This window comes from Atta colombica, unplaced genomic scaffold (genome assembly GCF_001594045.1).
Source record: "Atta colombica isolate Treedump-2 unplaced genomic scaffold, Acol1.0 scaffold207, whole genome shotgun sequence".
Taxonomy (NCBI): Eukaryota; Metazoa; Arthropoda; class Insecta; order Hymenoptera; family Formicidae; genus Atta; species Atta colombica.
In genome coordinates, this window is record NW_017259302.1 from 3,141,899 (window position 1) to 3,166,068 (window position 24,170).

Below are 24,170 nucleotides of genomic sequence, written 5' to 3' on the forward strand. Positions count from 1 at the left end.
TTTTTATATAATCTACTTGATAATTAAATTAGATTAATAACTTTTCTAATAATAACATAAACGAAATAAATAGATGCGATTCTATTCTAATAATTCTAGACTCGATTAAAGAGAATTCCTGTACAAAAAGTACAACTTTGCTAAAGAATCTTAAAAAAAAAAATTTAGCTAGATATGGATCTGAAAATAATTTGGTTCATCAATAGTTGGAACATCAAAATAATTTTGTATTTTGAATCGCACCATTTTGTATTTTGAAAGTCTGTATCTAGCTAAATTTTTTAATATATACTTCAGTCAAATCATCCTTTCTGTGTACGAACTAAACGAATCGTCGGCGAATCATCGTCCCCATCTCGATGAAGCCGGCCATATTGAAGAATTAGTTGAAATGATAAAACGCAATCTGGAGGACCAGTGGCCAGCGAGGGCCCGAGGTAGGGGTCCGTAGGACGCACTTAATGGGTCCGCTTCGTCGGGACGGCTTCCTGCTTAACACCGAGCCATTCGCCCACGTCCGCTCATTCCACACAATTTCAGTCGTCCCTTCTTTTCTATCTGTCTCTCTTTGTTCTCTCTCGTCACCCTTAGCGTGGCCACATCAATCCGCCAATCATAATTCCTATCAGAGCCACCTCCGGGTGACGATAGCCGACAATCGCTAGATTGCCCGGATGCTTTTTGTCTCTCTCTTAGGCTTAGGCAATAATGCACTTGAGCAATTTTGCCACGCGTAGCGACCATCGTCTCCAATCGCCATCGCTCTTGGTCCTCGTTCACTTTTGCTTCGCGTTAATAATATTGCACTTGCGCGATTAACTAGACAATTCGCTTGTTTAAGACAAGAAAAGTGATATATTCAAAAATTTTCAGAAGAAAATTTTCAAATTCCAAATTCGGGCAATGTTAGAATCTTAAGGATAAATGCTGTAATTCCAAAGATCGTTTTTCTAATTATTTCAATATTGATAACACTTCTTCATAGTATCTGATTCAAAATTTTTTTTTTACAAACAGATAGTGAACTTAATTGGAAGATAATCAAATGATACTTCAGTCTTCTAGGAATAAATTGAGAGAGTTACAAATATATCGTTTTTTCAATAAAAAATACATGTCTTTACAGATTTCCTATCACCTAATAAAATGCTAATTTTTTATTTTGTATCACTTTTTATCACAGACGTGACGAGCAAAATATCGTTTAAATACAACTGTATACTATATCAAAAGTTGTTGCATTGAAATCTATAGCACATTTAACGTATTACTTTATCATTTATTCATATAAAACGAAAGAAAATAAAAAAGAAAAATATAAAATAAAAATTTGAATGTAGATGTTCAGAAAAAAAAAATTCGATTGGAAAGAAAATTCGTGATAATTCAAAGTGAGACACGTATTCTCGATATTCTGTAAATTTTGCACTCTCCTTGAGAAACCCAGGACGCAGAAAAACGTTCCGGCAATCCCGGCGCGGACACGTCAACCCTCAACGAAGAAAACGTGTGCATTTCCTTTTCTTCTCTCTTCTCTCTCTTTCGACCGACTCGTGTGATGCACACGTAGATTGCACGCACGCTCGCGCCTAGTTTTTCTTCTTTCGCGCGAATCATGTTCTCTCGTCCCGCTCTTCCCTCTTCTCTCCTCTTTTTTTCTTCCCCGACGACTTTTTCGGCAGGAGCGGCGCTTGCGCCCACGCAACAAGATCGGGCCGGCGCATAAGCGGCGCCTTTGAACAAATTGAAAACACCCGTCGGATTCGGCTAATTACCGAAACATAATGAGCGCCCTCTCCCCCCGTTTGTCTTCCGCCGTTCGTCTTGCCTCATTCTTCCCATGACGTAGCCGACTCTCAGGCACCACGGTTAATTCTTTCACCCTTTTACCAGCTTGGCGCCACCAGACCGCCGAGTGCATGGAACATCATCAGTATTCGCGGATTCTCGTCTTCCGTTCTCGTTCACGAAGAGAAGTGTTCTTTGACTCCCAAGCATTCTTCATGCAGCATGCAGCCGGTGCAGCTTAACTTTTAACGTAATTTTTCGTTATTTATTTGATATTATTTTATCCACGTGCGTGCGCAGGGTATTAATTTTTTTATTTCAAATATAATTTATGGTTTAATATGTCAAAAATGATGTTCAATTAATGTGTAGATAAATATTTTTTTCTATTTTATCTTCATTCCACTACATGACGCCAAGCCGCAACCGAGTAATTAGAACACAGTTGCATATGAGTATTGGTGCAACTAAATCAGTTTAACGACCGTACTTGGATCCATCGTGTTCTTCACCATTTTATTGTGATAGCTAACGAGCTGACAAGCGGAACAGATGTTTCGCGGCTATCGCGAGCGCTCCTAAAATCGTTCTCTAAAGAGACCACCTCGTCGGCAGCGAATTATGTCTCGTCGCGACGACGTCGTTGGTGGTGCATCTGTTGCAAATTAGGGCGGCCTATAAAAAGGCGCTACTTTTCGTCGAAAGTACGTCTGCGAGTCCTTGAACGACAAGTAGAGCAAGTTATGAATGCAACGCGAACTTGTTCCATAGAAATATCGCTTATAAGCTTGCTCATTATTATCTATTCGTCTTGTTTCAACAATAATTAAAATATATAAAATTGTATAGAATAATTGGCATTATTAGCAATAAATCAAGCAAAAACTCACGCGTGTTGTTTTTTCTAAAGCGAGGATAGCATAAATAGATAAATATCAAGTGTATCGCATCCAAGATTTGTCAATCAGCCTCGTTATCTTCATTGTCTTCGTTCTCTCACGGAAGCAAGATTTGCGAGAAATTTCTTGCGCGATGCAACAGCCCGCGGCCGAAATGAGCGTAGACAGGATGAAAATTTGTGTTACGGGTGAACATGTCGCGCGCGCGCGCAGAATTGGGGCCCCGAGACATCAGAGGCGCCGCCGCGCAAACTCTACTAATGGACATTCGAAGACGGTGAGCCGAGCGCTGGGAAACGGATGGGAGACACGGACGGAAGAAAGAGGGCTTCTTACTGTTTGTCGTTTGAATGTTTTAGGATCTCTGCTTAACCAACTTACTTACTGCCTCTGTGGGAGACAGCCGCTGCCGTGTTTGCACGGAACATTTCTTCTTTCCTTTCCTCCATCTCTCTCCACCTTGATGGTGGTGATGATGGTAGTGATGATGGCGGTGATGGTGGTGGTGTACCATCCGTCCATTCGTCGTGTACTCCTTTTTCACTTTTCTTAAAACTGCGGACACCTTCTGTGTCGCTCTACACAGCAGACGTTTCTCTATGACAGATGCTTCTACAAACACGCATATCTGTTTGCACTTTCTGGCGGCTGTGCGCGAACACCACCGTATTTTTGGTGTGTGCAATGGGCGGCAGTTAAAAATCGACGTGCCACTATCGCCTACTATTTTTCTACCGATTTTCGTGTACAAATTTGCTTCCGGGTACGCCGCGCCATCGGTTTGCTCAGTCGGCGTTATATTAACGGTGTACCGAGAGGACAGGGATTTACTTCGGATGGCGGATTGTTCTGCAATCTTTTTTTTTTGTTTTTTTTTTTGCACTATCATGGAGACTCTCACGCGACAAGTTTTACACAAATTCACGTGTTTAATACGCGGCGTACAAGACAGTAATGTAGAGTTAGTTAAATATGCAACGTCCTGAATACATTATGATCGTGGGAATCTCGTGAAAATAAGAAATGTCAAGATGTTCTAATATTAATTATTAAGTGTTAAATCGCGCAAGCTGAACGACCAATCGGGTCGCTCGAAAGGAGATTGGTCGTCATTTATCCATGAGTCCCACGCATTTTACATGCCGTATGCATGCATTGTCACTGCTCCAAATTATTGAGACAGATTGTGATAAAGTGTTCTGAACTCTAGGGTTATCCGAATGCCTCCGCGATCGGGTCACGAGCAGGGACCGATAATTCGAGAGGACCTCGTTCAACCAAAAGTTGAACGGAAAGAAAAAAAAGGGAGACGATTAGTCTGGGGAGAAAAAAAACATCGAAGCGTTGACGGGTTTCGAGAGGCTTAATGTACGCGTTAATTCTCGATTATTGCGTTTCTCCCGGGTTCATTTATCTCCTTTATGACCGACGAGCTATCCATATTTACGATTTTCAAGCGATTTTTCTCGAAAGTCATTCCATGGCTCGTCTTCCTTTCGGCAAGCCGTTAACGCTTTTCTCACGATGATTGTTCTCAATCGATAATGGTCCATTTATAGAATGTTAACGTTACCGATAATGTTACTGATACGTGTCATTAGATAATAGTGGCGAACAATAAAATATGATACTTATTCAAGTATAAATTTAACAATGATGTAAACGAAAAAGAAGATGTATTGAGCAAAAATATTTCTTTCTGTGTGCAATAAATACCACTAAGATATATTAACTAATACATAAATAATTTGTTTAGAAGAGCCAGTTTAATGCTAACAGATTAGGTTTATTAGCAATAGTGCTGGCAGCGCGCGAAAAGAGTTTGTGCGTCACAAGGGTAAAATATTTCATGCGTGTTGTCGACATATATTTCTCTCACGTGACATGATCAATTTAATTTCATTTCTTCGGTAAAATCAGGAGAGCGAGCGTGACATGAACGAATGAGAGGATTACATCATCTCGTTTCACGCGAGATATCAGATGATCGGCACAGCTTTTATGGCGTTAATCAATTGCGCCCAATCTTTTTCCCACGTATCTGCTAGTGACGTATTAGTCGAAGAAATAAATCATCAGTGAGAAGCATACAAGTTAATAAATTTGTTCAACAATTGTTATTAACGTATAATATATATTAAGAGATTTTTTAAAATTTTGCACATGTGTATTAGAAAGGAAATTTCAACACACTTGCACTTTATTTTACAGATATCAATTTTCTTATCTAAGTGCATACCGATGATTGGGATATCGCAGATTATAACAATGAAATATTTTAATACGCAATTTTAGAATCGCTACATCGAAAAGAATAAGAATTATCTAATGTACCATTTCAGATAAGTTAGCAATATTATTTCCAAGCTGCGGTTCAATATAATCGATGCGCATTCCGTATTCTACGCGAGCACGGTCTCTAAACCGCATCGTTCTCGACGGGAAAAAATAGCGACGGCGCGGTGGTCAGTATCTCTTCGCGCAAGAGTGCCATACGAGTCCTCATTCGTATTCTGAAAAACGAAGGGACGCACGATTACCAGATAGGGTGGCCGATGCGGTCGCAACTCGTATTCTTCGGGACAATAAAGTCGGTACTGAAAATGAAGGGGGTGGCTGTCGCTACTGGCCAGAATTCCAGAGGTTAGTTTTGCTGAGCTTTTACCCATTCCTTTTCTCCTATTTTCTCTCCTTCCCTTTTTTTTGTTCTTTCCTCGTTTTCTGGCATTTCTCTTTTTCCCTTTCTTCTTTTTTTTTTAACGTTTGATTCTACGACGATGAAATCACAGGGTCGTAACACCTCGACTGGAAACGAATCCGACGGCTGTCGCCGCGGCGGGGTCGAAATGAAAAAAAAGAGAAGATGAGAGGAGGAGAGTTCGATAATCGGTTTCAATCAGCACCATTGTCGGTCAGCGTAATCCGTCAGACTGAGGCATCAAAAAAAAAGGAAGAGCAGCGGACAAATCGAAAGCAAAAGGGAGCCTCGCTGGCTCAGCGGGAAAAGCCCGTTCCCGGTGAACACACGTGTATAGCCTCGTCTAGTCTTTAGCCAATATTTAATGTTCTATATTTAACGGATCGTCTAGATTCTACGTCCGACGCGGTGAAATCAATAAATACACGATATCACGCTCGTTGCCAATGCTCTGAACCATTATTCTAACAGGGAAGTTAGAAGAATTCTGATGTACATAGGTCGTGATATTCCCGTGCTCGTCATTGTTAATACATCAATACGTTTTTAGCTTGCTATTCTTCTATCCGATGATTTTTCTATAATCTGTAGAAAGATAAAAATGTAACGGAGTTATGTATCTCCGTAAGCCTCAATAATAGGAAGCGATCCAGAAGCGATCCAGAACATTTATTGATAGCCGCTAGTACAGAAGTTAATTAATTTTGGAATGAATTCGCTGTTACATCATCGTTATAACGAAAAAAAAAGAGCAGTCCATGAAATTTATCTTGTTTGTCGAATGCGGCGATAAAAGGTTAGCTTCTGCGACATTGTCGAATCCGTAGAGTGTTTGAATTATCCGCGTACAAAGGGTTAAGATGCCGCTCGTAAAATTTCTCGAACATCACATACAATTAGCACGATATACAAACAAAAAAGCTGCAAAAAAGTGTCAACAGCGTGGCGATTGGATCGACGCGATGATGATACATCACATAGAAGGATATTGTCTTGTATTTACCTCTCGAATATTCAGGAACAATTTTTCCTTTCGCTAAAGAAAAAATTCGAGACTTCCACTTTTGTATATTTCATGGCGCATCGAACATCGCTGGCAATTTCACACTCGCGATCCGCGGAAATATCCCCTTGCGGCGCTTCTTTCTCATCTTTTCCACACAGTGCATTTCAGCACGAGAGATATCGCACTCGTTTCTCGTCAAAGAGCCCGTTTTCTCTCTATCACTCTTTGGGTGAGAGAAAAAGAGAGAGGGAGAGAAAGAGAGGAGGGAGAGAGGACAAAGTGGAAAAAAAGAGAAATGGAATGACGCTTCTTTATATACGGCGGCCCGTCTGTAAGCAGCCTGATTTCCGTTTAACGTTTCCCTCCGCTTTTTTTCCGTACCAACCACCAAGGAAATCAAGGGAAAAGACGATTCTCGGTGTATACCCCTCTAAACCTTAACAATTCTCGCTTAAATAACCTCTTACTTCCGTGTAAATATATATATATGATTACACATCAAACGCATTTTTATTCTGGATCTTTTCGCAATTCATAATATACTTAAATCCGTAAGAACATTTTGCTAGAATTTGTTATGTGAACTTTTAAAAAAAGTTTTGTTGTTACATATTACGTTAATCTGCGTAATTTGGATTTAATACTTTTAGTTTAATTGTGTGTACATATTCTTCTTGAGATTCTTCATGATAAAAGATAGAGTATGGAGGAATAGCAATTGAATTTCTCTTTCTCTTTCCAAAGTTTCTCTCTCCGGACTTGATTCACGAAGTTTATCAGAAATTATCATGGCGGCGTGGCATTGGTTGACGACAGTACCTATTTGCTTTCATTCACTGATCAAAGAACGGCGTTAAGTCGATAATCTTTATTTCTTCGCGTGCACAGTAGACCCATTCAATGGATTTGCTCCGTTCATAAAGCTTCTACGCAATTTGGCTTGACACCGGAATTAAATATTAACCAGCTGCAATGCCGGTTCTTTATAATCGTGATTTAAATATCTATTTAAATTTGCTTATATTTTTTGCACTATATCTTTTAGCACAATAATGAACGCAATAATATAAATTACGGGCAAGTTGAATTTGTAAAATTCTTTCTGGAAGATTCGATCTTTACTGATTAAGTTTTAATAGGGACTGTGTGTGTATTACGTATTATTACCTGACTACCTGACTGATATCTTTCCTTTATATTTTACACGATTTTATGATGAATTGATGAAGATTTCTTCTTAAGAAATGATAACTGCGATCACGTTTTACTGAGATGACTGTTTTATTGAGATAATGTTTTTGCTTGGTTTTTATAGAATTTTAAAAGTAGACATTTTAATAGACTTTTATTTTATTCAGATTTTAATTTTATTTTTTATTTTTATTTATTGATTAACAAATATGTTTCTTTAATTAGAATATCATGAAATTCCAAACAATTGGTCAGTAAATCACTTGCAAGTAATTCATGGTCTTGTCAGGTATTCATCAATATCACTATATAAATTGGACTTTATAATAATTTTCATCACGATTTTTCTCTGATGATAGAAATGAATTTTAAGATTATGAATTTTGTTTTATCTGAGAATGATTCAATCCAAGAGCCGAAACATGTAACGTAATGTGTTTTACAATGTATTATTTATAGAATTTTTTTTTATATATTTTATATATCATATTAGTTCTTGCATTTATAATTAATTACGTTAACTCTTATATGCCCTATACTTCTTTGTATTGTCTTTTAAAAAATTATAATAATACAAAGTAACAAAAATAGACACATTTAATCTATTCTTACAGAGAAAACTCGTAAAAGTATTATTAATCTGCGATTATAAAAAAAAAACGAGAATAAAGATAGTATCGTTATTAACAAGAAATGTTTCCCGTCACCTATTTAGCAGGTCAATTGAACGCAAAGCATCGTGACACCTGTCATATTTCATTGAGCAGCAGCGTTTACAAAGTAGGCTCGGAAATTGGTACGAATTCGCGTGGAAGGGAAAAAAGAGCACGGAAGAAAGGAGTTCCTCGTGTTCGTTCGACCATCCAGAAGGCCTGCTATTGGCTTGTCGACTTACGTGCAAGTCGGCCATAATGCCCGAACCGGATGATAGAAAAGCCACCCTCGATTCGGGCCAATTAGCTTCCGGGCGAGTAAGTGGCAGAGAAACCCCCCAAGGATCCATTTCTCTCCCACATTCCCCCTTTTCCATCTCCTCTTCTTATTCCTCCTTCTCCTCCTCCTCCTCCTGCTCCTCGTCATCGTCGTCGTCGTCGTCGTCGTCGTCGTCGTTGTCGTCGTCGTCGTCGTCGTCGTCGTCGTTGTCGTCGTCGTCGTCGTCGTCGTCGTCGTCGTCGTCGTCGTCTTTGCTGTCGAGCTACCACGAATTGACCTAACTTCGCTGGCCTCACTTCGCCAACAAGCGCAACCGTCAGCGTCGCGTCGCCGAGCTGTCTGTAAACTCCAAGTTCATCGCCTAATTCATTCTTAGAACTAAAAGACACTCCGTCACGCTCCCACGCGTCGCTTCCCAGAAGTCAGATTGATTCAAACTAATTGAACTTCCTCGAAATTATACGCCTAATCGTGATGAGCTTCGAGGTAACATCTGCAGTAAGATGGTGCGAACTGGAAACGGGATTAGATTCAACCGCTCGATCAGAGAACGCACTCCGTTTCTAATGTTCTTTTGCAATATGTGCGCGATCAGTTAAAAAATTAATCGGGGTTATCTCTATAATGACACGTATATATTTTATATTTATTTTTACGAACATTAATAGAATGCTTTTTTTTTGTAAAGCTTGCACAAAACGTTTGCGAAATCCAGCTTGCTTATTCATTTATCTTTAGTTTTACATCATTAAAGCTTTACTTTAAATTCTATTTCCAATTTTTCTGAACTTTTTACGTATTCAAAATTCAAAATAAAATTTTTTCAAAGTAATATCTTGCCCTGCTCTAATTTTAATTTGCTAAACACCCATATTCATTAAATCTTGACTAATATTAATGTATGAAAGTAAAAAAATACATTGTTGAATTACATCTAACGACAAAATAGCGCTGAGAAAAACCGCTCTTATTTTTATTCCGCATGACAAAAGTCCTGAGATGGGCCAGTCGCATTCGCGTTCGGAACACGTCCTCCTACACGGTGAGTCCTCCGCCCAGGGATAGAAAAATCCACCCCTTTTTCAGGCGGTCGATACCAGGACGACCAACCTTACCACCACCTTTCTCTTTCCTTTCCCGTGCGTTTCACCCCCGTCGCCTCGTCATCCTTACTTCGTCACACCCTCGTGTGGCAAGCCGTGTGCTCTCTCTCTCTCTCTCTCTCTCTCTCTCTCTCTCTCTCTCTCATCCTCGCCTTCGATGAAAAGTTTCTCTCCTCCGCCGCTTTCTGCCGAGGTGGCGCTATACTCGCCATCAAGAACCTCCCTTTCGTCTTCCTCCCATCTACCCCCGCGCATCGTTCACATACGCGAACCACTCCTTTATCTTTTCTCGTCCGATGTCTTTCTACTAGTATATCTTTCTCTCGTTATTCTCGTGTATAGATCTTGTCCGAACTTAAATGTATGTACTGTATACTTTGTGCGCGTGTAAGTGGACGAAAGTGCATGAGGTTCGCGAACATTGCAAACTGAACTGCACGTGGTTATCTGATGTACCGATGGCTAAGTAATCCTCGGACCATCGACCAACTTCTTGATTCTCAAAGTGAAAAAGTCCCGTTTTTTCTTCTTTGTTTCTCTTCTTGGAAATTTTTCCTTGGTTTTTTACCTTTGTGATATGTCGAAGCACATTCTACTCTTCACCTTTACATTCTCACTGCGACGAAAAAATTTTGCAGTATCATTGTCAATACTTTGATTGTAGATCCTTATTTTTAGTCTCTCACTGAAGTAGTCCCTTTCAAGCCCAAGAGATTTGTTTGCTCTTCTGTACGATCAGTTGGCCAAACACCGAGGACAGCAATGGCAAGATTTTGTTGTCTTTTATCTTCTCGGTTTGACCAATGCAAATGTCGAAGACTAAATTATTCTATCCTTCTAATGATCGTTCTACCTTTATAATTTGTATTAAATATTACTACTATTTATTTGAAAATTTGAAATCAGAATAAAACGGCCTATAAGTTGTTTAAATTTTTTTATTGATCCATATATTTTAAAGATACAGATATATGTATCGAACGTTGAATCACAAAAAAGCGGCACGCCTAAAGAGATGTTCAGATTTCGTGATCCGAACATCTGATGGCGCAAGGATGAGAACAAACGGAGTGGGGGGTGGGGGAAGGAGAGGAGCGCGGGAGAAGGAGAGACGCGAGAAAGAGAGACGTGGCGGCAGAGGAGCGTGTACAGGTTCGTGATTCGAAGTAGGTGGGCCCCAGGTAGCCAGGACAGATAACACCCGGAGATTACCGCGGACAGAGTCATTAGCAGCGTCGGCTTCTGTGTCGGCCAAGATATTCTCTCACTTTCCTCCCCTACTATCCCAGTGCTGCTTTCTCCCCCTGCTCGTCTCACCGTTCGTTCGTCGCGTCGCGTCGCGTCGTGTGGTTTTATCTGGCTGGTCAATTCACGCGGCACGATATACACACACCGGACCGCTCTTCAGATCCTACCACTTACTTTCCATCCTCGACCATCTTCTATTCCCTCTTTTCTCTCTTCCCCCTTCTCTCTTTCTCTTTCTCACTAGGCTTGTCTCGCGATACTGGCCTCCTCCCCTTTCTTCTCTCGTGAACCGTGTCCTCCTGCCACCGTCTTTCCTTTTTATCCCTCTTTTGCCAACATATTCTACGAGCAGAATGTACCGCGAAAGACGCGCATTCGCCGCGCTCGAGTGAGCCCAGATTAGAGTCCGGAGAAATACTAATTGCTCCGATCGGCGTTCGCACATATTTTCCACGGCGCCAGAGGCGTGTCGAGGCCGAAGGTCCACGAGAAACGAGATAGTGATGAGGAGACCGCCAGGGCGTCGCGCGAGGGACCGGAAGGGAGACTAATGCCGGTAGTGGCGGTAACAGTGGCGAGAGAAAGAGAAAAAAAAGATAAAAAGAAACATTCTGCTTTGATAGGCTAATGACAAACGCCTAGATTGCCGGCTTATCACTCGGCCAGCGCTAATTATTTCCCCTTTGTACCGCGCCGCACATAATGGCGTCCGTGCAGAAATGAGCGAGGGCTCTCTTTCTCTCTCTCCCTCCCCTTCCCCCTCTCCTTCTCCCTCTCTCTCTCTCTCCACTTCACGTGTGCGGTACTAATTTACACGCACGGCGTGTCGGCGAATTTTATTTGTTACTATTATACATGTAGTGACAGCAAACGTGAATTTCTCGCTGCAGATTGACGTTGTATGTTATGATCAGTCTCTTCACTCAAGTCTCTACGCATTCCAGTGATTATCAACATGGTGAACCTTTGGCCCCTGCGTTCCTCTTCCCCTCTTCCGCTCTTTCTATTCAGATGTCTGTTGACGATTTCTGCTTTTTCCTCTATGTATATACACGTCCAACGTATGTACCAACATAGTTGAATGCAAACTTTCGTTTGTACGAGTAATCGCTGCAATTATTCCTGAATATTCCATAGTTTTTCTGAACTTTTTAATTCTTCTGTCTTATCATCGCAAAGTTAATTAATTTAGAGATCAAATTCAGAAGAATGACAGAATTTCGATAAAAATTAACACGAATTATGTAATATTAATCGTTAGAATTTGATCACAAATTATGATATAAAAGTTTTATTTCTCAAGTAATTTTAGTTTCAGTAAATTTTTAACTCTTTTTACGAACAGGATTGACAGACATTTTCATCTTGAATAATATTCTTATATGAAAATCTTCTCTAATATATGAAATCAATTTTCATAAAATAAATGTTTTTGGGACTCCCTTGCCTACATGGACATATCAGTATAATGCTGCAATATATTGCTAAGAAGCAGTTTCGAGAATTTCAACTTAACGCTATTAAGAACTTTCCTCAGCATCGGAAACTTTCCTGGGATAATTTGCCCCCTATTTTGAAGAGTCATGATTCTTAGCCATGCCTACTTGCTCTCGTTTATCGATGGCAATTTGTGATTCGTTAAAAGACATGTTACATTCGTATCCACTTTTCAAACGTTTTCCAACTGCTTTCTCTCTTCAAGCGTACGATAATTACCAGGATTACGTGAATGAAGCATTTGGCGCATAAACAGATTTATCAGCCAATGAGCAGTGTCTCCGTACATTCGTTCTTTGTCAATGACAAGAATGTTCTCGGCAATTGCCATTCGTGCCGTGAAGTGAGATGCTGTAAGCGGTATCTGCATAAAAAGAAGGAAAATGCAGTCGATGCGGACAGATATATGATGGAATCATAAAAGAACAGAAAAAAGTGAAAACGAAAAATTATGTCAGCCTGGCGTCGAAATTGGAATCAGATGTATTTTTTAAATCGCATTTTCTGATTGTTTTCTTCCCTCGTTGAAAACTCACTCATTCTGACGGCACAATTCAAGCTTTTTGCCGATATCGTGAATAATATTATTAAAGTATTAAGAGTTTAGTCGAGTTAGTCTAGAAACCTAAACAGACATGCCAAGAATTCGCAGAAGCCTTACATTTTTTGCAGTATTCTGTAATTAACTATGAAGACTAAATCTTTATATAATAATACGAAAGATATAATAAATATCGCTTTTGAAGATATATCAGTATATATTGTGTATTATATTTTAATCTTCTCTATATTTTATTTTTAAAAAAGTTTGGAATTGTCACAAATTTGTAAAATTTATGACAATAAAAAGATCTGTCAATTAAAGCAAATGTATAGACATCTTATACGTACATTATTCTATATTTTATTGCTATATTATAATAATAAAATGCACCAAATTAAAGAAATTCATTTCATTTACATTTATAATATTTAATAGATTAACACATTGTTTGTCTCTATGCGCGAAGAAATGGCTGCGTTCAGCAGAGAAAGCAGTTTTACAACTGTTGAAAATTCTTCAATATGAATGGTTTATTTAGATCCATAAGGAACCAAAAGCAAAAATCAATCGTATTGAAGAATTTATAGTTGCATAACTGCTTTCTCTGCTGTGAACGCATAATTTCATCATTTCTTCACACATAAAGACAATGTGTTAATCTATTAAATATTATAAATGAAATATTTTTTTAACTTGACTGCATTTTATTGTTATAATATAACAATAAAATATAGAATGATATGCATATGTCTATGCATTTGCTTTAACTGATAGATTTTTTTGTAAATTTGTGACAATTTCATACTTTTTAAAATATAAAATTTAGAGAAGATTGAAAAACAGTACAGTATATAGTGATATATCTTCAAAAGCGATATTTATTATATTTTTATTATATTATTGTATAATGATTTTTTATATAATATTAACAATATTTAAAATATTTAAAATATTTTAAATATTAACAATATTATATAATGATTTGGCCTTCACAATTAATTACAGAATGCTGCAAAAAAATGTATGGCTTCCGCAAACGATTCTCGACATGTCTTTAGGTTTCTAGATTAACACGGTATTAATTCTAGATTAACTCGGTATTAATAATATTGTTCATCGACAAAAAGCTTGGATTGAAGTACCATCTTATTCTATCTTTCTAAGAAATTCATAAAAATAATTTATTGTTGCCCCAAACCATCTGATTCGATTTAAGAATGCGCAAGCCACAATTAACAATAATGAACTTGAATAATAAATGTTTCTTTTGACGAGCATGAAGATTCTTCTCGATTTAGCAGAAACACTACACGATCTCTGTATGGCGCGGTGATGAATGATCTGGTTTTGACGCTTAAAATTAATTTTGCTTCTTCTATACGATGTATGATAACTACGATATATGATATATGAGCAGCAGCATTGATACATTTTATTTGGCCATTTTAATGGCAGGAGGATTGCGGATTCCGAATTGAATTAATAAGTGAATTCGATTGTGCCCGAGCGATCGATATCCAGAATACGACCGGCCATGTTTCGGAGCCTATCGATCACTATATACGTATGTGCTGCATAACTAGCATATAAATTATGCGGATGACGATCGAGGCCGACGCCGTCGATAGCGGGTGGATACGGATCGGAACTGACCCGTTACAGATGCGAGAATCCATCTTTGTGAATTCGATGACGGAATCGAGTGATGACACACGCGACTTCCGCTTATCGATCCGCGTTCACGTCGCGCACGATAATTTGCTCGTTACCGTTCACATATTAATCTCTCTCTCTCTCTCTCTCTCTCTCTCTCTCTCTCTCTCTCTCTCTCTCCCTTTACGCATGCCACGGACGCGTGCGCGAGCTACGCGAGTTTGCCCTTTTCGTTTTGCGTGTCGGAATATTCTGAACAGCCTGTCGGATCATATAATAAAAGCAACGCGAGCACAGGCAAATTTGCTCCGAACGCGACGTGAGTCTCGCGAACGACTCGCACGTGCATATTCGCGTCCGTTTAGCAAGATCGATGGACGTACGCCATGTAACGCAAGCTTTTTTTAAATCACAGGATGAGGTCAATAAATTATCGTAATCGGTAAGTTTTGACAATTTAACAAATTATTTATATGAACAGTAATTTGGCGATAGGCGCGATAGAAACATATGTATATAAATAATTTAACAAAATAAGACGTATTTATCTGCAACGATATATATGAGTATATATATATTTATATAAGGGCTAATAAAATATTTTTAACAAATAATCATATTTTCAAATATCAACGTAACCGTGATCGTCATCGTTATAGAGCTTTCCGAACGATAAATGCTCGCTTGGAAAGCTCGATTGCATTTGCAGACTTTGTATCGATCAGCTCGGCATGATGCATCAGTGTAATAGCCGCTTTGGCAAGCTCATGCTTTCTTGGCCCGCACGGAACTTTATGAAATACTTGCACGAAGATTAATTAACCTGAGAGAAAGAGTAACGTGCCGACGCACGCTCTCTGATTGTGTGATTAACGGCAACACCTTCTTGACACTTTTTTAATCTGACGTATCTCTATATTTTTCTTCGTGCAAAATCGTTCTCTCGTGTCTCGCGCTATTTTTGTTTCTTAATTTTGCGCTGTGCCGTCGCCCGTAGATCACTTTCAGACCACGCTCGCGATGGCTAATCATGAGACTTGTGAGACTTACGCGACTTGTTCTGTGCTAAATGGAACACTTCGAACATGTTGTTCATGAGAACGAAAAGATTTTCACTCATATAAAACTCCACATTTGAAAAAGTATAGAGAAATACTTGATTCGTGTTGTATTTTCTCTTAACTTGATTCTAAAATTATCCATTGCATATATAATTGATAGCATCATCGAGTAATTGGTCTGACAGTATGAGCGAAATAATTGCAAACGTTCTTTGCCAAAGCTAACCTAAAACAATCTGTCCCAATGTATGATCCCTTTCTTATTGCAGACGATACTGAACTCGATGCACAAGTATCAGCCGAGGTTTCACCTCGTGCGAGCCAATGATATCCTGAAACTTCCGTATTCGACATTCAGGAGTTATGTTTTTAAGGAGACGGAATTCATCGCCGTGACGGCCTATCAAAATGAAAAGGTAAGTGACCTCTGAATTACTCAAATACATCCATAAAAAAAAGTAAAAGAGATTTTTCGTTAAATTAATTTCGAAACATTAAAATGCAATTTTTCGGGGAAATTGAAGAACGTAGACTTGATTACTTTTTAATGTCTAAAGCTGCTGTAGACTAAGCGCAAAAATATAATCCGTTTTTTTTATATGCCAAAAATTCATCATCTTATCGCAGAGGAAATGTAAAGCTCACACGCGGCGGCGAGAATTCGTTAGAAAGGAACAATCTCGCGTTACGATCTGACAGAGCGGGTCGTTTTGGTTTCTGGCCTTCTGTTAATTAATATTTCTCCGCGTTCTTGTGCCTTGATAAAGCCATGGATGCGAGAATCATTTCGTGGAATAACATCTTCTCGGTACGCATTATTTTCAGTGAATGAATTGCTTACACGCACGTGGCCATAAGAAGAGACCAGGCCTTGTATAGATTTTTGGTAGGTCGGCTATATACTCGGCTAATACATTCCTATCTTAATTATCGCGCCTTCTCGGTATAAGAAGTAAAGCGAAAAAGTATATTAGCTCAAGAGTCTACAGGTCTATTAAATCCGACTTATAACGAAAGATTGTTTAATTTGCAAACTTGTTTTTAATCCATGTTCAAATATATTTATTTTGTTTGCAGATTACCCAACTAAAGATCGATAACAACCCCTTTGCGAAAGGATTTCGAGATACTGGTGCGGGGAAGCGCGAGAAAAAGTGAGTATCGCTTTCAAAATTGCACTATATAAACGCGATATATTTTTCCTGAACACTTTCCTGAAATTAAAACAAAACTTTTACAAAATTAAAACAACCTACGTCAAAATATACAAATATTTTCCTATATATGCATATGTGTTTCTAAAAGAATTATTTAGTTCGCTCTGTAACAGTTTCATGAGAGGTTTATTTATAAAAATTTATGAAAAATCATATAATATCTATATAATCAGGAAAGAGTTAAAAAAAATTAGTAAGCTAAATATCTTTCGCCTATGATGAAAATCGTACGAGTCGGAATCTACGTTAATGTACAACGGATTAAAAACTACCCTAAATGCAAAGCAGACATACCCTCTCTTTGAATCGCGTTTTGTGATGAGCAAAGAGCGCGAATCTGTCTTCGGGGTCGACCTAATTGATCGTAGACCTTTCGAGCTTCCCCTCGATCGACGCTATTATGCCGACCTTAGGGTCACCCCCTGAGCTAAGGGTTGATTTCACAGGGCTCATTTGCACTCCGCATCGCCGGCAGTGCCGTCCATTTATATTCAATATTGCGGGTTTATGAGCTTATGTCAGCGAACAATCCCTCGGAGGGGATGCTATCGTTCGTCGTTGCCGACCAGGCTGCTATGGAAACTCATTTCGATCCAATAGGTTGCAGGGTGAAAACTCGAGTAGATTTTGATGAAATTAAGTCGCTATGCATAACAATTTAAGCTGTTTCTAATTCTTATTATATCATTAAACAATTCTTATAATTTTTTTAACGAAAGAGAGATATTCTGTCTATGGTGTTAGCATATCTCATATCAAGAAACGCATTAGGTATATTACATGAGAAGACAAAAAAGATGGATGCAAGCCGCGGGTCAGAAAATTTTCGGAAAATTGCGGCAGTCTGCGACGTCGAGCGGATAAAGAAAGGGCCAGGTTAATCGAGAAAATATGCAAAGCAGGGGGCGCGTCGCCGCGGCACCGCCTAATTAGAATAAGGGTTAGTTTTGGCTTATGGTTTCGGTTAAGGGTGGTTGGATGCCATCAGGAAGCCACAGGGAAACCGGAAAGAGAGAAAGAGACAAGGCATGGGCAGAGAAACACCAGCAGAAAGAGACCGCAAGAGAAAGAGAGTGGCACAGTGAGAGAGGGATCGAGGTTGGAACATAGCCAATCATCGGATTAGCATACTGATGCTCAGGGGCGGCGCTATCGTTAACGTGGAGGGTGCCACTCTTGACGGCTTTGAATTTTATATTGGCCCTCAAATCGTTTTGTGGCTGTACAAAGACTACACTTCGAGAGCTTCGGTCGATCTTCTAATGTAAGCGCGAAATCTCTTTCCTCGAACCCATGGGTTATTTTTGTTTTTTTTATATCTTTGGTTGCATAGAATTGGATTATAAATTTTCCGCAAACCGCATGGAGATTTGAAGGCCCAGACGGCTTTAAATTATTTCTCAAATTTCAACAAAAAGACTAAAAGACATTTCAGGTCATATAATTATATACAATCATATTTCTATAAATATATATAAAAAATTTCTTGAAAGAGCCCACACAGCATATTTTATCCGAGGAATGTCATAGAATCGTTCTTAGAACTTTAGAACATTTCTTGGAAGTCTGTGCTGGGAATGCACTAAAAATTTTCTCAGATTTTTTTAAAGCCCTTTGAAAAACACAATCTTCCCTCAGCGATCCAAGTAGTCTAAGTAATAAAATTCAAGGTAGTCTGCGGAGAGTTAATTGAGAGTTAAGAAAAAGTAAGTAGACTAGAAGAAAAGGGAAGATGCCATTTAACCGTGAATATATATGTAGCTAAGACAGGCTCTCTTATCAGAATTTAATCGCTACATGATAATTTAGGCGAAATATTCCCCGATTAGTATAGAGAAATGTAAAGTAACTGCGTGACTATACTCAAATAAAATCACTACATTCGATACGCGATAGAGTTAAACGACACTGACAGGTGGCGCATTGTTTCGTTAATTTTTTAACAACGCGCGACGCGGCGTTTCGTCACGAGATGTAACGCCACTCGAGCGTGACGAGTTGATTCGCTACGCCGCTTTAAAAAGGAAAAAAGAAAAAAAGGAGAGAGAAAAAAAAGGAAGGAACCGCTCCAATGCGGCGAGTTGTCACGTCATTTATCATCATACACACTGCGGAAAGATCATATTTAGCGATATGCGTGGTGTGCGGATTAACCCGTTCGCTCATGAAACTCCCACGATCGTGCGTTAATACGTGCAATGCGACACGAGTAATATATGTATATTTCCTAGCGGTCCATTAGCGCAGATATTAAATTAATAGCTATTACGTTAACTATTGTCTCCTTAATTTTCACGATTGGTACTCGCTTACATATCGCAAACATCTTCTGATTAATAAGCAAATCAAGGCGCGCCGAAAAATCTGGATGAAACCATCAAATTTCACTTAACTTTTGCAGTTAATTATCCGCAGAGCAGAAATCATTGAGATTCCTGTGCATTTCTTCGACATTACAACAAAGCGTTCTTATTAAATACATTATACAAATAAATGACAGCCGAACTAGCCCTAGGCTTCATCCCCGATTTTTATTGTGTGTTATATCTGGATAATATTAAAAATATTACGGATGAAATACAACTAACAGTTTAAGTCTCCTTATTTGCGATATAATCAAGTCGCATTTCTTATCGTACAATCTTGCAATTTCTTTTCTTTATTTTCATTTATGCCAAACTGTCATTTGCTAGTTTACTCGATCACAACGATAATATATTTGCGAAGATATGTTGGTGAGTGGAAGGTTTATCTTTCCCACGAAGTCGTTCTTTTAGACAACGATGTAAGCTTTCCGAGACCTCTGCAATTCCTCCCATAATCGCACCAAATCGAAATACTCGATTCTCGCAACCTAATACAGAATTAATTGGCGCACACGGATCCTTTCAGCGGGCTCGAACAAAATTTCCTGGAACGCTCCTAATCACGCAAAGGAAACTCGATGGTACGTTACCGACAATCGAGTCGAATGACGGGCCGGGGTTATGGAGGTGCGGGAAAGGCAAGAGGGTTGCGGCAAATCTAATGCATCGTCTCGTGCAGGCAGAACAAACCTAAACCTCGTGTAAGTCTTGGCTATAGCCATTCGCACAACGAGAGGCTTACCGGTGTCTTAATACCATGTAATGCGATCAGTTCACCAACACAGAAACGTGCTCTTTTGCTCGCTCGCTCATTCGCTCGCCCGAAGTGCATCCGCTTCGCGCACGCTCCTTCTCGTGGATGCATCCGTGACATGCACTCGTTGTAGTCCTGAAAGGGTGTACAGGCTCTCTGGTTTCTGTAAGTGCGAGAGTACGCCAAATCAATAATCCGTGCACTCGGTATAGAATTTTCGAGCAAGGTATGTATATCTCTCTCTTCGTCCTGGACTGATAGGGTTTACCATCCATCCTCTTATCCTCGAATATTATCTCTCCTTTCTTAGGACATTCGGGGACGTTCGGAAAGATTTTTCAACGACGAGATTGGTTGCACTAATGTCGCTTAGTACTAAACATCGATTGACAATCTTTTCCTTTCTTTGCTTCTGTATTTTAATTAGTTGTTAGAAACAAGCTAAACGAATAAAAGAATTCATTAACATAAATTAATCAGAAATCATTAAATCCGCGTGACACGCTCGATTTCTCTTATGTAAAAGGCTATCCGTGTAACGCAGCTCGATAAATGCCAAGATTACGCGAGCTTCGCGAAGATCGGGCGAAAGAAACACGTTGCCCTGGGGAATCAGCGAATAGATCAGTGTGTCGTGAATCGATACGATATCGCCGTAGCATCGATGAAAAATGATCGTGACTCCGACTCGGGTGTGCAGGCGGCCAGACGTCAGCGCGATAAATCACTCTCGATTCCGCACATCTATAAGCTCGCGATTCATGGAAAAAAAAAAGTTCTCTGCGTCGCGCAATGTAATCGTGCCGCGCGCGTATATCTTGAGGGTTCTATCGACACGCCGCTCATTTATACGAGCCGCTTGTAAGTACGCACGCACACAGAGGCGCGAATTGCACCACACGAGCTCTCGCTCGTCTGTTTATAAGTGCAAATAGCCGCGAGTGGCATAAAGTTAAGCGCACATGAAGGCAACGCACGCGCGAGCGAGCGAGCGAACGCTAGACACTTGCCGCATAGGAAAGGCGTTGAAGGCGCAATTAAGATAATTAATCTAATACCACGGCCGCGCCTCGAGGCAATACAGCTACCGCTCACATAAATCCCTGGGCTTCGTTTATTGCATCGCGCCGACGCGACGCTGGGCTTTGCTCCGCGCTCCGCGTGAATTATCACCGCGCGAACGAGCGAAACGCGCCACGCCGTGCTCAGCTCGTCGGGACCTTTTGATTTTCTTCGACACAATAAATATTTCTCTCGGAATCGTGATCGCATTGATCGCCTCTTGTTTTCCTCGCACGCGCAACAGCCAATGCCGATGCGTGTCGTAGTCGAGTCCACGATATTTCATTCGCGTGAATATAGCGGCACTGATGTAAGATTTTCATAGATTCTCATTCAACTAATCATGCGTGATTGAAATAACATTTGCGCACGTTCTGCGTGAAAATATTTCAAAGAAATCGCACATTAATATTTATAAATATGCGCGTGTTTGTCTTTGATAGAACTTGCATCGCATCTGTGTTTCATATTACAAATTGAAATTATTATAGTTTGGTAAACGATGAATATTGACAAAAAAAAATAATAAGAAATTTAAAAAACAAATTTAAAAAACAATAATTAGAAAGAAGAATTAATGAGAATTAAATAAAATTAACATCACAGTTTATTAAAGATCATAATTTGAATCATAAATTTACCGTATTAATTGTTTTATTTTATGCATGAGAACTGCGTTTGACTCTCACTAATAGTCCTTCTTTCTACTTATTATTAATTAATATTGATATATTGTATATGTATACGATATACATATATTGTACGATCAATTATTATTTTGACTTTATTATACTTCTTTATATGATTGCAATAGTTTGATGCAATTTTTTCAGAATAAACATTATCGGATTATTTCAGAATAGACATTATCACGACACAATCAGTCTATTTGCAATTTCAGTTCTTTTTTATGCTGAATATTAATTCGTCAATAAATCAATTAGCACACATTGAAGACATCCTCGAGATATTGCGTTAATATACATATATATATATATATATATAGATAGAAACCGTCGATTGGTTCTCGCAATCTTCCGGATGAGGAAGAATCCTTTTACCCGCTCGTCGTCCTCGCAATTTTTCGATTGAGACACACGCATAGGATATACTAACAAAACCACATCGAGATTCAGCGTGAACGATTTAGCGTCGAAATTGCCACTGCCAAGAAGGGAAGTAACTTTATCACCGGCCCTCTCGTTATACTCTCAGAACCAATTACAGTGTGCCGTAATCAATAGGTACTCGCGCGTCTCGAAAGATTGTCAGCTTACGAACGTCGATAAATCATATCGAAATAGGCGGAACCCATTTATCCGGTGGCCGTGTAGCTCTGCTAACGATTGATAACTCGCTAACCACGCCTTTCCATAAATCAATAATCAATCTGGAAATACAAAGGCAACGAGTTTCTTTGTAACACTGTGTTGCGACAGTCGAGTTTATTTGTCTTAATACAACTTATGTACAACTTATTTTTCACGAAGATTTCTCGAGAGAAACAATTAAGAGGAAAATGAACGTAACACGCGAATCTCACAAGATTGCTAACTCCGCGTCGTTGTTGCAGAAGGCAGGCGCTATTGACAGTATCGGGCGGCGGTTCCCGTTTGACAGCGGGTGGACCAGCATCTCCGGACAAACGGCGTTCGTCCAATTCCGCCACCGACCTCATGGACGACGAGGACAAGCTGCTGGATGTGGTTGGACCCGATACACCGCACCCAGCCCATCACCACCGGGAACGGGAGCACTCTCGCGAGAGAGACGATCGAACGAGCGAACGAGGCGAGGGTAGCGAATCGTCCGGGTCTGAGAGCGGTGGCGGGCCAGGTCCAACGGGCTCTGAAGGTCCACGGCCGGATGTTTCAGTCGGACCACCGCTTCATCCGCCTCTTTTGCCGTATCTGTATCCGCCAGTACCCGGACTCTACCCCGGTCCCAGTCCTCTGATACCACCCACTCCTCTTGGACTCCATGGCGGTGTCACCCCCGGTATGCTGTTTAACGCCCAGCTGGCCTTGGCGGCCCAGCATCCCCTTTTTGCACATTATCCTCATCCTCTGGCGAGTCCCCTGCATCAGCTCAAGGGACATAGATTCGCGCCCTATACACTCCCAGCGCCCTCGCATGGCTCGGCATTTGAGACTGTGACCCCCGGTAGCAGAACCCTAAGTCCAAGATCACCACCGCCGAGGCCGCCAACCGATTCGCCGACACCCACTGGTGGCGGTGCCCTCATCTCGACGACGCCCAGCTCCGCCGGTGAGCTCAAATCCATCGAGAACATGGTGAATGGCTTGCAGGAGAAGAGAAGGAGAAGTCCAAGTCTGACGCCCGGACATCGGGGCGACGATGCTGGCGGAGGGAGTCCGTGACAGGAGAACGAACCTGTGAGCAGCACCAAGGACGATGACCCTGATGAAGACGAGAACGAGGATTGCGCCGATGAATCCGGCGGTGACCCGGAGGACCTTTCCGCCGACGAGAGGGAGCCGGACTCCACGTCGGAGCCGTCGTAGCGGCGGGAACGTTCGCTTGTCGGCATTCGTTTCTCCCTCTCTCTTCCTCGTCCTATTCGGGGGTCCTGGCCGTACCAGATGAGTGTGAGGAAGGCCAGACTCTTATACTACAAAGTGCAATTTTATTTCCGGAGTGGCGCCGCGACTCGAAAAGTCGTTTTCGCGAGCGAGTGCGGCGCCCTTCGTACTTTCGGGACTGAACAAGGAGTCCCGCGTGTTTCCTGTATCTGTAAATAAACCTACGTAAGAGTATGATATCGCGCGCGCATTAGGAGTGTGTGGGGTCTCTGTTAGGACCGCGAGGCGGAATGCGTTGGACTCTCGATGAATGCTGCGCCGATCGTGTGTGATGTAAATTAGATGAGACACGAGAATGAATGCAATGAGGAAAAAATGAACGCGCGCGTGTGTGTGTGTGTGTGTGTGTGAGAGAGAGAGAGAGAGAGAGAGAGAGAGAGAAAACGAAAAAAAAGGGTAAGAGTCTACGAGCGCGTACCTGTGTCCCGTGTGAGTCTACGTTCTACCTGTGTACGTTAAGTCTTAACAAGACAGAGAACGATATTGCAATATAAAAGCACCTCCTACTATTTGCAGTCCCTGTACATATGTACCCTAGTGATATTAT

General features: G+C 40.4%; 1 protein-coding gene across 1 annotated transcript in view; it reads left to right on the forward strand.

Moving 5' to 3' along the window:
- The window catches only part of LOC108687543 (optomotor-blind protein), a 91,630-nt gene extending 67,513 nt beyond the window's left edge, over positions 1–24,117 (forward strand). The window contains exons 5-7 of the mRNA XM_018193365.1: positions 15,891–16,037; positions 16,699–16,775; positions 22,597–24,117. Coding sequence (XP_018048854.1) covers positions 15,891–16,037; positions 16,699–16,775; positions 22,597–23,401 — 1,029 coding nt within the window. The 3' untranslated portion in view covers positions 23,402–24,117. The remainder of the gene's footprint in view (positions 1–15,890; positions 16,038–16,698; positions 16,776–22,596) is intronic.
- Positions 24,118–24,170: the final 53 nt, after the last annotated feature.